The sequence below is a fragment of the Rhinopithecus roxellana genome, chromosome 2 (genome assembly GCF_007565055.1).
Source record: "Rhinopithecus roxellana isolate Shanxi Qingling chromosome 2, ASM756505v1, whole genome shotgun sequence".
Lineage (NCBI taxonomy): Eukaryota > Metazoa > Chordata > Mammalia > Primates > Cercopithecidae > Rhinopithecus > Rhinopithecus roxellana.
Window position 1 is genome coordinate 34,392,193 of NC_044550.1, and position 14,773 is coordinate 34,406,965.

Here is a 14,773-nt window from a genome sequence, read left to right on the forward strand (position 1 = left end):
TGCAGTTTTTTTTTTACTTTTTATTTTTTTAACAGTAATGGCAGAACTGAACAGTGGTGGAAGCCCCTCTGTTTGAGTGTTTTTACTGACTCACAGGCAGTGATCAGTGGCCTGGCCACACAACCTATGGAAATTTGAGGGGTGCATTAAAGTAGAACAAGTCAGTGCCCATCAGAAGAACTCCCTTCCAGATTGGGAAAGTGATTGGAATCAGCAAGCAGGTCTGTCCGTGTGCTCCCTGGAGGTGGCAATCTGGGTCCATGAAATGAGCGTACATAGGGGTACTGCAGCAGTGCAGACATAGGATGAATAAAGACGTGTTCTTTTTGCAACCTCACAGGCACATAATGCCAGTAAGAACTGTTCTAAGTGTCAGCAAGACAGACAGACTACTGATGGCTATGGATGAGATTCCCTGATAGGAAGGCCCTCAACATAGCTGGCAAGTGAGACTGATGCTGGTAGCCCTCGGGGGCCTATGAATAGGTCTTGACAGGAATAGACATTGACTCTGGACTGGGCTTTGCTTATGCAATGGAAGATAAAAATGCTCAGAATGCCATTAAAAACAAAAACAAAAACAAACAAACAAAAACCAAAGCAAAAGACAGTGTATAGAGTTAGAGGGCCAACTATCATTTCTTCAGACCAAGGAACACAATGTACAGTCCATAATGTGCAACAATGGGGCAGAGAAAGGTCCTCCACAGAGTAATAGTTTGATATAGAAGAATAGGGAACTGAAACATTGATCTAAAATGGGGAGATAAAAACTGTAACCATAACTTTTGTATGCACTGGGAAGCCAAAAAAATTGTGTGACTCGCTTCCTTGCAACATTCACTTTATTGTAGTGGTCTGGAACCAAACTCACATCTCCAAGGTATGCCTATACAGGGATACAGTTGTGGAGGAACACACACAGAAGGCTCCAATAGTACTTGCAGAGCTTAATTTCTTAATCTGGATGGTGAATAAGCTTGCTGTTTACTATATAACTCTGTAAATATTTCTATCCTGAAAATACTCCACAATTAAAATGTATTTAAGAACAAAAAAGAAAGAAAGCAGAGTAGCTTTAAAGTATACAAGATGATGTGTGTAGGTTACATGCAAATACTACATTTTACATAAGGACCTTGAGCATTCTCAGATTTGAGCATCTGCAGAGTTTAGTATCTGCAGTGGGTCCTGGCACTAAATCCCCATAGAAGACCAAGGGACGACTATACTACAAATCACCAGATTATCTTCTAATTTAATGATCTTTAAAGATTATTATAAATAAGCAGCTTGCCTAATAGCTGGTTAATGTTATAGAAAACAAAACAGGCCAGGCACGGTGGCTCACACCTGTAATCCCAACAGTTTGGGAAACCAAGGAAAGCAGATCACTTGAGGTCAGGAGTCCAAGCCCAGCCTGCCCAACATGATGAAACCCTGTCTCTACTAAAAGTACAAAAATTAGCCAGGTATGGTGATGGGCACCTGTAATCCTGGCTACTTGGGAGTCTGAGGCATGAGAATTCCTTGAACCTGGGAAGTAGAGGTTGCAGCGAGCTGAGATCACGCCACTGCACTCCAGCCTGGGTGACAGAGCAAGACTCAATCTCAAGGAAAAAAAAAAAAAGGCCGGGCGCAGTGGCTCAAGCCTGTAATCCCAGCACTTTGGGAGGCCGAGACGGGCGGATCACGAGGTCAGAAGATCGAGACCATCCTGGCTAACACGGTGAAACCCCGTCTCTACTAAAAAATACAAAAAACTAGCCGGGCGAGGTGGCGGGCGCCTGTAGTCCCAGCTACTCCGGAGGCTGAGGCAGGAGAATGGCATAAACCCGGGAGGCGGAGCTTGCAGTGAGCTGAGATCCGGCCACTGCACTCCAGCCTGGGGGACAGAGCGAGACTCCGTCTCAAAAAAAAAAAAAAAAAAAGAAAGAAAGAAAGAAAAAAAAAACTTGCCAAATTTCTGAAAGAGAATTACTCTTTCACTTACCATAATTGTAATTTCCCTTTTACAAACATTGAGGTCTGGCATGTTATTGACATACATTCGCTTCAATGCACATCGGATTCCACCGTGAGTACGCACGAGGAAAACTGTGGAGAATCCACCTAGAAAAACAAAGCACCAATTAATTTAAAAGAAACATAAACAAATGTCAAAATCATGTAATATAATTGTAGAGCTTAATATTGGACAAAAATAAACAATGACTGTACCCAAGACAAAAATAAGTGCAATAAGCCACTAGTAGATTAAATGCCAAAACACTGGCTTCCTAAGTCAATCATGAAGTAGTACTTAGAGGAAAACATGCTTCTCGAATAAAGATGCTTCCTCTTAAAGGCTAAAATTTCACCTTTTGCACTAGAATACCTCTTATGTAGTATAATGAAAAATGTCACAATTATGTTACTAAAGTTTGGCATACACAAGTGATTGCCTACGTATTAGAATGTCCCTCTTGGATAACAAAACACTGATGTTCTTTAATATGAGACATCAATGGGATCAGATAGGTGCTTCCCTCCTCCAGTTCCAGAAGACGAACCAATACTGTTCTAAGCCCATCACAGGAATCTCATTTCCCCTTATCAGTAACTGATTTAGGATTGGGTATGTAACTAGTTCTCGCTAATTGAATATGTAAAGTCAGCCCGAGTTGCAGGGAATGATTTTCCACAGATAAAAGAGACTGGTAGAGAAGGCTCTGCTCTTTTGCTTTTTAATTTTGTTGCCTATGATGTTTAGACCTAAAGAAGTCATCTATGGCCATAATGGAAGAAAGAATCAGAAAGAAAATGATCCAAAACAAAGACATTTGGCTTACTGAATCAGCCAACTCTGGAACCACCTCCCTCTAGAACTCACATAGTAAATGTCTTCATTACTTAAGCCATGGTTTACAAGGAAATTCTGTTTTTTGGGTTTTTTTGGTTTTTGTTTGTGAGAGGGAGTTTCACTCATTGCCCAGGCTGGAGTGCAGTGGCACAATCTCGGCTCACCGCAACCTCCGACTCCCAGGTTCAAGCGACTCTTCTGCCTCAGCCTCCCAAGCAGCTGGAATTACAGGTGCCTGCCCCCACACCTGGCTAATTTTTTGTATTTTTGTAGAGACAAGGCTTTGCTATGTTGGCCAGGCTGCTGGTCTCGAACTCCTGATCTCAAGATCTGCCGGCCCTGGCCTCCCAACGTGCTGGAATTACAGGTGTGAGCCACAGCACCTGGCCGGAAATTCTGTTAACTGCAGCTGAGAAAGCATCTTATCTGAAGCACTAGGTAGGTATTGTAAAGAACAATTCTGTCATATCTAAACAAAGATTTCCACATGAAGTTTTTTAAATTTATCTTGACACAGAGTATGCTATTGCTTAATTACTTTTTTAAAAAATAGTGTATCACTTGCATTAATTTGATAGCCTTTAAAAAGCAGCATCCTGAGCAATAAGCCACCTGCACTCAGGTCAATACAAGCTGTAAAAGGAAAAAAAAAAAACTATTAGAAATACATAATAGGGGAGAAGAGCTCTGATAAGATTTGGCTGTGTCCCCACCGAACTCCCACTTTGAACTGTAATAATCCCCACGTGTCAAGGGCAGAGCCTGCTGGTGATAATTAAAACAAGGGGGCAGATTCCCTCAGACTGTTCTTGTGGTCGTGAATTAACTCCAAGATCTAATGGTTTTATAAATAGGAGTTCCCCTGCATAAGCTCTCTTGCCTGCCACCATGTAAGATGTAACTTTGCTCCTCATTCACCTTCTGCCATGATTGTGAGGCCTCCCCAGCCACATGGAACTGTGAGTTTATTAAATCTCTTTCCTTTATAAATTAGCCAGTCTCAGGTATGTCTTTATTACCAGCATGGGAACAGACTAATACAAGCTCCTAGGAAACTCCAGAATCAGTACATACTCTTTCCAGATTCTCTACATCTTTCATGTCCAGTTATAAGAAACTATACAATTTTCCATTTTGTAGATCTGGATTTCCACATATATAGTGTTAGGGAAATCAAATCAACCACCCCACAAGGTAGTTCTAGGAATAAATCAGATGATGACGATGTTTGGGAAAGGTACTTTATGTAAAATCTCTAACAATGCAGGGCACTACTTTAAAAGAAACTCACTTAGCACTAATTTCATATGTAAACATTAACAAGCCAGAAAGTAAAAGACCTAATAGAAAGGGCCACTTAAACTACCATAATTTTATTTGGTTACAAAAACTAAGGAAAATGTGGAAAGAAAGAATTTATCTAGATAAGGAGGTGGTACAAGTACAGCTGAGAGAAATCATCTAAATAGCATTTGTTTTGAGACATTTATCTATCTAGGTCTAGATAAATAAAAACAATGCTTTCCCAAACATAGCTTTGCATCAGAATTGCCTGAGGTGGTCTGTGTATGAATTTATCTTGAACAGTTTCCAAATTCTGGCCCCAAGTCTGAATCAGTAGGTCTAAATGGTGACCCCATTTATATATTTATATAGATATACAGACATAACTATAGAGAGAGAGAGAAAGAGCACTAAAAATCTCCCTATTTGTTATACTATTATACTTTTGTATATGTTTTAAATTGTTTATTAGATGGAAGGACGAAAAGCGTTCCCCTAAATGGTTCTGATGCACAACCAAGTTATGTAGTCACTGAACCAAGTTCCCAGAGGAACCATGGATCCTATATACCTATTCTTACCCTCCCACAGAACAATGTGATTTTATCCCTGTGAATCAGAGAAATGAGAAAAAAAAAAAGTATCAATAGGTTTTCTTCACAAAAACCATTCCCAAAATGAAAGTTTTCCAATTCTACTAACCCTAATTTAGACAGATCTTATCAAATGTTAAGTTTTCTGAATACAGAAAATACGTTCAACTTCAAGAAACGATTTCTACCTAAACAAGGTAAACAGTGATCGTTAATTGTATCTACTTTGAGAATAAAATGTAATAAATATTTATGCTTTCCCCAGTACTATCTTTTCAAGAATTTTCCGATAAGCTAATATTATTTCTGTTTGAAGAATGCACTTACGGAGAGGTAACCAGTTAGAACACTATAGTAGTCCAAGAGAGGAGTGTAATACTTACCACCAATCTATAGCTTATCAAATTCTTAAGTATTTATTTTTCCTCACAGAACTCTTTCATGACCAACCCAATTTCACATTCATCACTCACTCAGGTACTTCTATCTAGAATTTGACTATATTATCATGTACTTCAGTTTTCCACAAATTTCTGTACATAAATCATAAGATTATTGGCAGTAACCACAGACTCTACATATATATGTACAATTTAATACTGTAAAGCACAGTTGTTATACTAATGCTAAATTGTATAATTCCAAACATGTAATTATGAGAGTATTATAAAGCATTCTAAATGTTCTCAAAAGACCGTAAAACCAAAATTATGACAGATATTGATCTGATGAAATAAAATGGGAAATAAATGTGTACTCATGAAAGCAAGAAAAATGATTGGTATCTTTTGCACTCTATAAACTATATAAATTGTATAACTAAATATAGAAGTTTCATTCATAGGCGTATTCTTTAAAGAGCAGTAATTCTCGGCCTCCTCCAGCTTTTTTCAAGGGTAGGATATGAGATTTACACATGAAATAATTTCACAGGACACCTAATTGAAATCTTACCTCTGGTCTCCACACACACACAAAAAAAGGTAACCAGATTAAAATGAAAGAGTAGCTTTGTAAGCCAATCTAAATTTGTTTCAACTAAGAAGAATCATAATGGACAATTCTCCATCTAATCCCAAGTGCCAGCCACCCAGGATATCTCTCAATTTTTATACACTGTAGTACGGTAATAATAAAAGAAGGACAACACAGTTTACACTCACTTGGAAAGCACTGCTCTAGAGATGCCAGGTCTCTGTAGTAACTATATATGAACATATGGCATATACTGCTACAGACTAACTACTCCTTCTGGTAAGCCATTATTTATTGCTTCTAGTAAGCAATTATTTCTCCTTGCTTTAATTTGTCATTTCCATGCTTTAATTAAAACATTTTAATTTACTGATGCTATACATATTTGTAACTCTCCACAAATTCATTTAAAAAGATAACACAAAAGAATGAAAAGTGATAAAGCTAACGTATCTATCCTTCGTATCTTTCCCACAGTTCCTCTGAAATAGTTATTAATTGATCAACTAGAGGTACCCAAAGGAGTAGAAATTGATCAATAACAAAATAATCCTTAAAACAGGGCTAAGTAGTTCACCGGCAAATAGGAAAACTGACTTAAGGTCAGTCAGACCTCTTGATTCACTACCCCATTCCCCACAGCCAGGCCAACACTCGCCCCTACGCAGTATTAATTAAACTAGCAGTATATATGAGACATCAGGAAACATTTGGGGGCATGGGAATAGAAGAAAGGTGAGTGTAGTCCTGAATAAAAAAAAAAAAAAAAAAAAAAAAAGAATTAAGTAAATGCCTATTGAAAAGAGAACCCCCCCACCTGAACTCAAGACCACTGTTCAGCTACAAGAACACTGGCAGCGAGACATACTCACAAACAGAAACTGGAGAAAAAAAATTTTTTCGGGAAACAGGAAAAAACATACAGATAATGAAATGTGGGAGTCATAGAATTTAAAAGTGCCTTTCCGCATCATCACACTAAAGTGAAGCCCCAAGTCAAGAAACTTGTCCCATTTACACAAATCGCTTCCATCATCATCACTTTAGAACTTCACTCTTTAAAAAGAACAGACACAAAAAGATGATCAGACGTTCAAAGAAACCCTTTAACATGACAAGAGATTAAAAAAAGCAAACAGAAAAAAAGAACTTTGAAGAGGTGCTGGGAGCTAAAGAAATCATCCAAAGAATCTATAAATATTCTTAAGAGTAGAAGAAAGACATTGCAGTCATGAAATAAGAGCAGAGTTCTATAAAAGGGATATTTGGAGAATGAGAAATTACTTTTACAAAATAGAATAAAGAAATCAAAAGTTAAAGCTTCAACAGAGGAGCTAGAAGATAAAATTAAGGAAATATTCCACAATTTTTTCAAAGGATAAAAGACTGGAATATTAAAAAACCAGTTCAGGCTGGGCATGGTGGCTCACGCCTGTAATCCCAGCACTTTGGGAGGCCGAGGTGAAAGGATCACCTGAGGTCAGGAGTTCGAGACCAGTTTCACCAACACGGTGAAACCCCATCTCTACTAAAAATACAAAAATTAACTGGGTGTGGTGGCACATGTCTGTAAACCCACTACTTGGGAGGCTGAGGCAAAAGAACTGCTTGAACCCAGGAGGCGGAGGTTGCAGTGAGCCATGATCACGCCATTGCACTCCAGCCTGGGCAACAAGAGTGAAACTCCGTCTCAGAAAAAAAAAGTCCAGTAGATCTAGTATCTAAACGGCACTTCAGAAAAAGAAAAGAGAAAATGAGGGGGGAAAATGTATCAAAGATATAACACACACACACACACACACACACACACACACACACAATCAAACTTGAAGTACATCGGTTTCCACATGAAAAGGGCTCACCAAGCAAATACCCAGCACACAGAACAAAAAGATCCACATCAAGGCTCATCGTCATGAAATTTCGGAAGGCTCAAGATAAAAAGAAAATCCTAAAAGTTACCAGAAGAAAAAGATTGCATATTTCCCTTAGAATGGCTTCAGCCCTATATCCACACCCAGTCATCTCACAAAGCAATGGATGAATGTGTAAGCACAAGTAAGCTAATACTATTATTAAGTGGGCATATGATATACTGATGGCATTTTACCAAATACTTCCTGCTAAATTTCTAAATTTCAGTTAGACTAAAATTAGCCTAAAAACTTTTAAAGTTGCTTCAAGATTTCTCCATTTTCACAGTCATTATAGTAAGATAACCAACATAAGATAATTGTACAATAATATTAATAATGCCAGTAAGCCTGTAAACTCAGATGCCTGTAAAGGCCAGGCGTGTAATGTAAACGAGTAAACTGGGACAGTGCCCTGAGACAAGGGAGGGTAGGGGGGCTGTGATGAACTGCATTAGCACATGCCCTGTGTAAAGGCTACAGCAACTAATGCCATTTGGTTGATGTCATGTAAGAATGAGGGCCTACTGTTTCTCTATTTCTATTAGATGACAAAAAAAGACCTAGATATTACATACTGGGCAAGACTGAGTATTGTAAAATCATTTCAAAGAAGTGACCAACAAGAAATGAAAGGATTTTGTCCCTTACATTAACAGTGAATATTATGGGGGTTGGAGGTTTTGAAGCAATAAGCACTTCTATGTATAATGCCTGGTAAGTGAATAGGCACACAACACTATTTATTGAATGAATGAATCAATGAAAGATGGAAAAAAATGTTCCGCTAAATTTCTTCTTGGAATCCAGCATATCAAGGGGAAGGGGGAAGCAAGGCTTTTGGAGTCAGACATAAAAGTAAATACTAACTCCACCGTTACTAATTGTGTGACCATAAGCAAATTAATTTCTGAGCTCCAGTTTCCTTATACATTCAGCAGAGATAATAAGGTCTCCTCACAGGACTATTCTAAGGAATAAATGAGATTCTATATGCAAAGCACGAGTACAGTTCATTTCATAAACGGCAGCTTTTGTAACTACTACTAATACGATCAGTAGTATTAGGCTGCTGCTATTACTACTTGGCCAGGCATGGTGGCTCACACCTGTAATTCTAGCACTTTGGGAGGCCAAGGAGGGTGGATCGCCTGAGCTCAAGAGTTCCAGACCAGCCTGGGCAACATGGTAAAACCTTGTCTCTACTAAAACTACAAAAAAATGAGCCAGTCATGGTGGCATGCACTTGTAATACCAGCAGCTCGGGAGGCTGAGGCACAAGAATCGCTTGATCCTAGGAGACGGAGGTTGCCGTGAGCTGACATCACACCACTGCATTCCAGCCTGTGTGACAGAGCAAGACTCTGTCTCAGAAAGAAAGAAAAAGAAAAAAAAAAAAAAAAAAAACACTGCTTCATCTTATGAAGGCTAGAGTTAAACTACACATTCTAAAGAAGAAGACTGGAAACTAATACATTGCTTGACAAACAAGCTAATAGAAAGACAGTAAAATTCAAGGAGACTATACTTACCTGCTTCACCATGCCCATGTCATACGTGCATAAAAGTATAAATAGAAGTACAAAATAAGTTATTCAAACCTCAAATCAGCTTATAAAATACTTTTTTAAAGAACTGGAAATGTGAGGTGTTAAATGAAGGCTAAGATCATCTCTTTTTTCCAACACCATTTGAGAAATGCAAATCAAAACCACAATGAGATACCATCTCATGCCAGTTAGAAAGTCAGGAAACAACAGATGCTGGAGAGGATGTGGAGAAATAGGAACGCTTTTACACTGTTGGTGGGAGTGTAAATTAGTTCAACCATTGTGGAAGACAGTGTGGCGATTCCTCTAGGATCTAGAACTAGAAATACCATTTGACCCAGCAATCCTGAAGGATTATAGGTATTATAATGAGTATATAACCTCAGCAAACCACCATGGCATGTGTATAAATATGTAACACATCTGCACGTTATGCACATGTACCCCAGAGCTTAAATTCAAAAAAAAAAAAAAAAAAAAAAATTCACCTCTTTTTTTAAACACCATAATTCACCTCTATGTTTTGGCTTTGTGTGCCTAATGGAATAGCAATTCAATATAGCCACTCAAAATAAGATCTAAATGAATGCCTCCCCCATCCATTTTAGGGAGGAAAAGCCCTAAAATTGTATTATGTTTATTAAAAGCATCACTCTGACTCTATTACCATAATATGAGAAAAAATATATGTCTGTTCTTTGTTCCTAGTTTCTGGTACAGAACTTCAGAACCACTTAGAATTCCCTAGCAGACATTTCTTTGTTATGCTAAGAGGTTAAGTCATCATGGGGCACTACATAGCTTCAGAATGGGGCTGATCATCAGAAAACCAACTAGAGGTTAGAAAGATTAGATTACAGGGTTGGAACTTTCAGCCTCTCCCTTCCCTTTCCCCCGGCCCCCTACCTCTCTGGATAGGAGAGAGACTAGAGATTGAGTTCAATCATATGGCCAGTGATTTAATCAATCATGCTTACTTTGTGAGACCTCAATAAAAACTCTGAATATGAGGTTCAGAGTTTCCTGGTTGGTGAACATACTGCTATACTGGCAGAGTGGTGTACCTGGCATGAGGATAAAAACTTGTGCACTCAGCACCCTTCCAGACCTTGTGCTACGTACCTGTTTTCGTTCATTCGTGTCCCTTCTAATAGAAGAGTAATTGTAAGCATAGCACTTTCCTGAGTTCTGCGAGTCACTGTAGCAAATTATCAAACCCAAAGGGAACCCCCAAATTTGTACTCAAGTTTATCAGAAGTACAGGTGACCCCCAAGACTTAGAGCTAGTGTTTGAAGGGGGGGTAGTCTTGTTGGACCATGTCCCTTAACCTGTGGAGTCTGTGCTAACTCTGAACAGTTAAGTGTTAGAATTGAATGGAATTGTTGGATACCCAGTTGTGTCAGAGAATTGTTTTTGGAACACAGCTACCTACTCAGGAATAAGTTATGGGTGTATTATATCTTCTGCTTAGGAAGATGAGAAGTATGCATTCAACTACCAATTAAGAAACTTTAAATCTATCCATTATTCAAAACTGATTGTCAAGAAGCCATACGGTCCTCAAAATCAGTACCAAATATTTCAGAGACATGTAATACTGAATTAATGAGTACTTGATAAATGTTTAAATATTTGTGTGTCCATACAATTAGACTTCCTTTCAGGTTGTACTGCATTTCTTGAAAACACAAATTCCTGTCCAGACCACACAGCTGACTATCAATATGTCTCTTCTGCTATGTGTTAAGCAACTTGAGAGGGGCTTCATACAATAGTAAATACACGATGAATAATCAATGTGTCCAGTCACCTATGAATTAACCAAGCTCCTCTGATTTCCCATAAGAAAAAGGAGTTTTTTAAATGCTTTATTTTAATTAACATAAATTAATTTCTTTGACATGACAAGTAAAAGTGATCGATTCACTACAAGAAATTAATTTAGTCCAGCATAATTTGCACTTAGTGAACATCTCTCAGGTCTTAAACAGTACTTTATTTGCAAAGAACTGAAAATCGGCCTTGGAAGAAGTCAAATAAAAGTAGATACCATTAAATGCTTTTTGTAACTGTAGTTTTCCATGCATTTTCTTGCCCAATTACTCATTCCCAAAAATGACAAGACACTGTTAGTGAAATTGGGAGAAAAAGTATCAAAGTGTGTAGAAAAAAATGAGTAAAATATTTAAAACTTGATTCCCCAAGGATCATCAATGTATGCTAAAATCATAGATGAAAGGTTAATAAACAGGATATTCATATAGTACCCAAGTATGAAAGGAAAAACATCACTTTCCGAGAGAGATCTGGTGGTCACTAACACTGGGACAAACTGACATTATGTTTCTTAACATGTGATGCAGTATAAAGTAAACAGCATCGCCTATGAAGTACCCTTGCCAAAAAACCTTTAGCCTGAAAAAACCTTGAGGTTTAACTTCACATTACCAAAAACATACAGGAGCCAGAATGAGGAAAATGATTACAGAAAGAAGAAATCAGACAAAGCTAGACGTGGAACACTATACAAGATAACTAGACAAAGAGTCAATGTGACCCATTTTTTAGAGCAAGTGAGGGTTATTCTATGCAATACGTAATCCTTGACTGAATTCCAGTTTCAAAGAAACAACTGTAAAACATGTTTGTTGTTGGTGCTCAACTACGTGAAAGCAATCTGTACACATCATATCACTTTAGTCGTTAATGCTTTTTTAAAAGTTTCCATCCTCCATGAACTTCTTGTAATTTACTCATTAATACTTAATGAATAGTTAAACACATATACATCCTAACAGTCCATATATTATTCTATATAACTATAGTACTCTCTGTCCTACCTAAGAAAATAATTATTCTCTTGTACAGTCCCTATTCAAAATGACCCACATGTTGTAAAAATGTATAAAGGAAATGTAGTAAAATGTTATTAGTAATTGAATGTAGATGATGGGCATATTATTCACTGTACCACTCTTTCAACTTCCGTATATTTTAATTTTTTTTCACAATAAAATTGCAAGAAAAAGAACAAGAAACAAAGTATGTTTTCCCCAGGCGATTTCTCTCTTGCCAAGCAACAATTTCACCATCACCACTGAGAATTATCTGCTGATTATTCAGACTTGAAACATCCCCAAAGGCACCAGAAGTCTCTTGCCACAGAAAATGTTTATGGTATCCTAGGGACCTACATCCCTAGGATATAGTTCCTATATCTTAGGTCCAACATCCCAACACAGGCAGGCACTGTTTGTTTATTAAAGATTGGGCTGTTAGTGATATTTACTCCTATCAAGTTTGTTTTCCTAGGGACTTGAAGAAGAAAGATAGATGAAGGGATAAAATTACACATGGTCTTTCTGCGCTGTATTAATCATCAAACATCATGCAAATTAGTAAAACAGAGGAAATACCAAACTGTCCCACAACTTCTGGTTTCAACCATTGCCAAAGAAAACAATGTCATTTGAAAACAATCTTCAAGATAAGTGGAACAAGCACTTATTTGCCTGTGGGGTCTGAGCCAAAGGAAATTTCCTCCTACCCAGTGACCACTAGCCTGTGATACATCAGAGCATTGTTACTTTAGATTAAGGCAAGGACTCCAGGAGTTTCTTTAAAAAGTGGAAATACTACTAAAGAGTAATTAGTAACTTAAATTCTCACCAAACTTAGTACATCAGTAAGTGCTATCTCTCACAAGGCAATGAAGGAATGAGTTGGTACATCTGACTGGGCCAAGAACAGGAAGAGAAGAAGAAACAAAAAATATACTGTCTTATTTTATTCTCAACACATGTGAGGCATTTATCTTGTTATCCCCATTTTACAGATGAAGAATAAACCAAACAGTGAAAATGAAGGAAAAGAGCTAGCCAACACAAACCAGATACAATGGAGACAGAAGGACTTTTGGTTTTTTCCCATACAAATCTCACAGTTTAATGATTTTTACAGTCTACAACTACCCTTGTTAGAGTTAGGCCAGAAGAAAATCTAGGTACATAATTACAAATGGGAAGATGTGGGAATAACAGAATTTAGAAGGAACAAAAAGAAAATGAAGTAATCAAGAGAGAGTAATAGAGTCTCTAAAATTTTATTCTAAATAGAACCTTACTTAACAGGCAGCACTCCCTATATAAAAAAGTTCTGCAGGCCGAAAACCATGTTTGCTTTGGACTACTCAGTGCCTTAAAAAAGACTGCACTATATCAGATGACAATCTGTATTTTTCAGCTTTTCTTGAAAAACTTAGAAATAGAGAAACAGTAGGCCCTCATTCTTACATGACATCAACCAAATGGCATTAGTTGCTGTAGCCTTTACACAGGGCATGTGCTAATGCAGTTCATCACAGCCCCCTCTACCCTCCATTGTCTCAGGGCACTGTCCCAGTTTACTTGTTTACATTACACGCCTGGCCTTTACAGGCATCTGAGTTTACAGGCCCTACAACAAGAACTTCTAATAATTTACACACAACAGTATTTAGGCTTGAAATATTTATTCAATGCCTCTCTTGTCCACTAGGACGTAAATTCTGTAAGGGGAGAGACTGCGTACACCTTGTTTATCACAGTATCATCGATGCTTACCATTTTGTCAGACACTGAAATATCTGTTGAGTGAATAACTTAAAATCAATGAACTACTTCTCCTGGGAAGTTGTTCTAATTGACAAGCTATAATTGCTACATTGATCATCTATGAAAAAAAGCAATTAATCTCTGATTATTTTCCCTTGACATTTACTACATTTCTAATATACTATTCAAATTCTGAAAAAATAATTTAATTTCTTTACCACATAAATCATATTTAGTCTAATTATTACATGACAAACTATAATATTAAAATCCTTTTGAGTCCATCCTTGAAAAAGTACTTCAAATTTCACAATTAATTCTTCATATTACTTCACATTAGGCTATTATCTCTTATCCTCCTGAAAAGAAATTACCTCTTTATACTTAAAAAGATGTAAATCAAAATATTTTATGGGCTTTCATGTACCAGGCTTCATGCTATATCTTCACATAATTACCTCATTTAATTCTTAACACATATTTTTGGTATTAACTTTATTCCTCTACTTTTTAAAAACAGAAATGATAATAAGCTATGAGGATTTTAGCAAGTTCTTCGAGATCATGACTATCAATAGCAGAGCCAGAATTAAACTACCAGTTTCACACCAAAGTATATAGTTTCGACTAGCCATAGTGGTCTAAAAATGAAACAATATGAGGCCTAAAGATATAGTAACAGGAGAAAAGGAATGACCTTTATCTTCAGGAAATGCATTCTTTCTTATCATTACCCTGAAAATTGGAGTCCTCATTTAATTTCATTTATTGCTCTTACAGTTGGAGTGTTCATCCTATTTCCCAAATTGGGGAAAAAAACATTGAAAAATTAGTTAAGCTCCTTTATCAATCAGCCAAATGAAAGAATCTTAGAATTAAGCCACTATGAAATTAAAGTGCCAGTCTCTAGATGTGAATATAATAATATCAAATGCAGTAAAGGCATTAAGGGCAGCAAACTATATTTTTTTAAAAAGTTATAAAAGGGAAAACATCCGTAATATATCACTTTTTTGCCCTTGA

At 37.2% G+C, this 14,773-nt stretch overlaps 1 protein-coding gene across 1 annotated transcript in view; it reads right to left on the reverse strand.

Annotated features, from left to right (window-relative positions):
• BMP2K (BMP2 inducible kinase) overlaps positions 1 to 14,773 on the reverse strand; it is a 147,083-nt gene that overhangs the window by 92,328 nt on the left and 39,982 nt on the right. Inside the window, 1 exon segment of the mRNA XM_030915500.1 lies at positions 1,994 to 2,112. Within this exon segment, the coding sequence (XP_030771360.1) occupies positions 1,994 to 2,112 (119 nt within the window).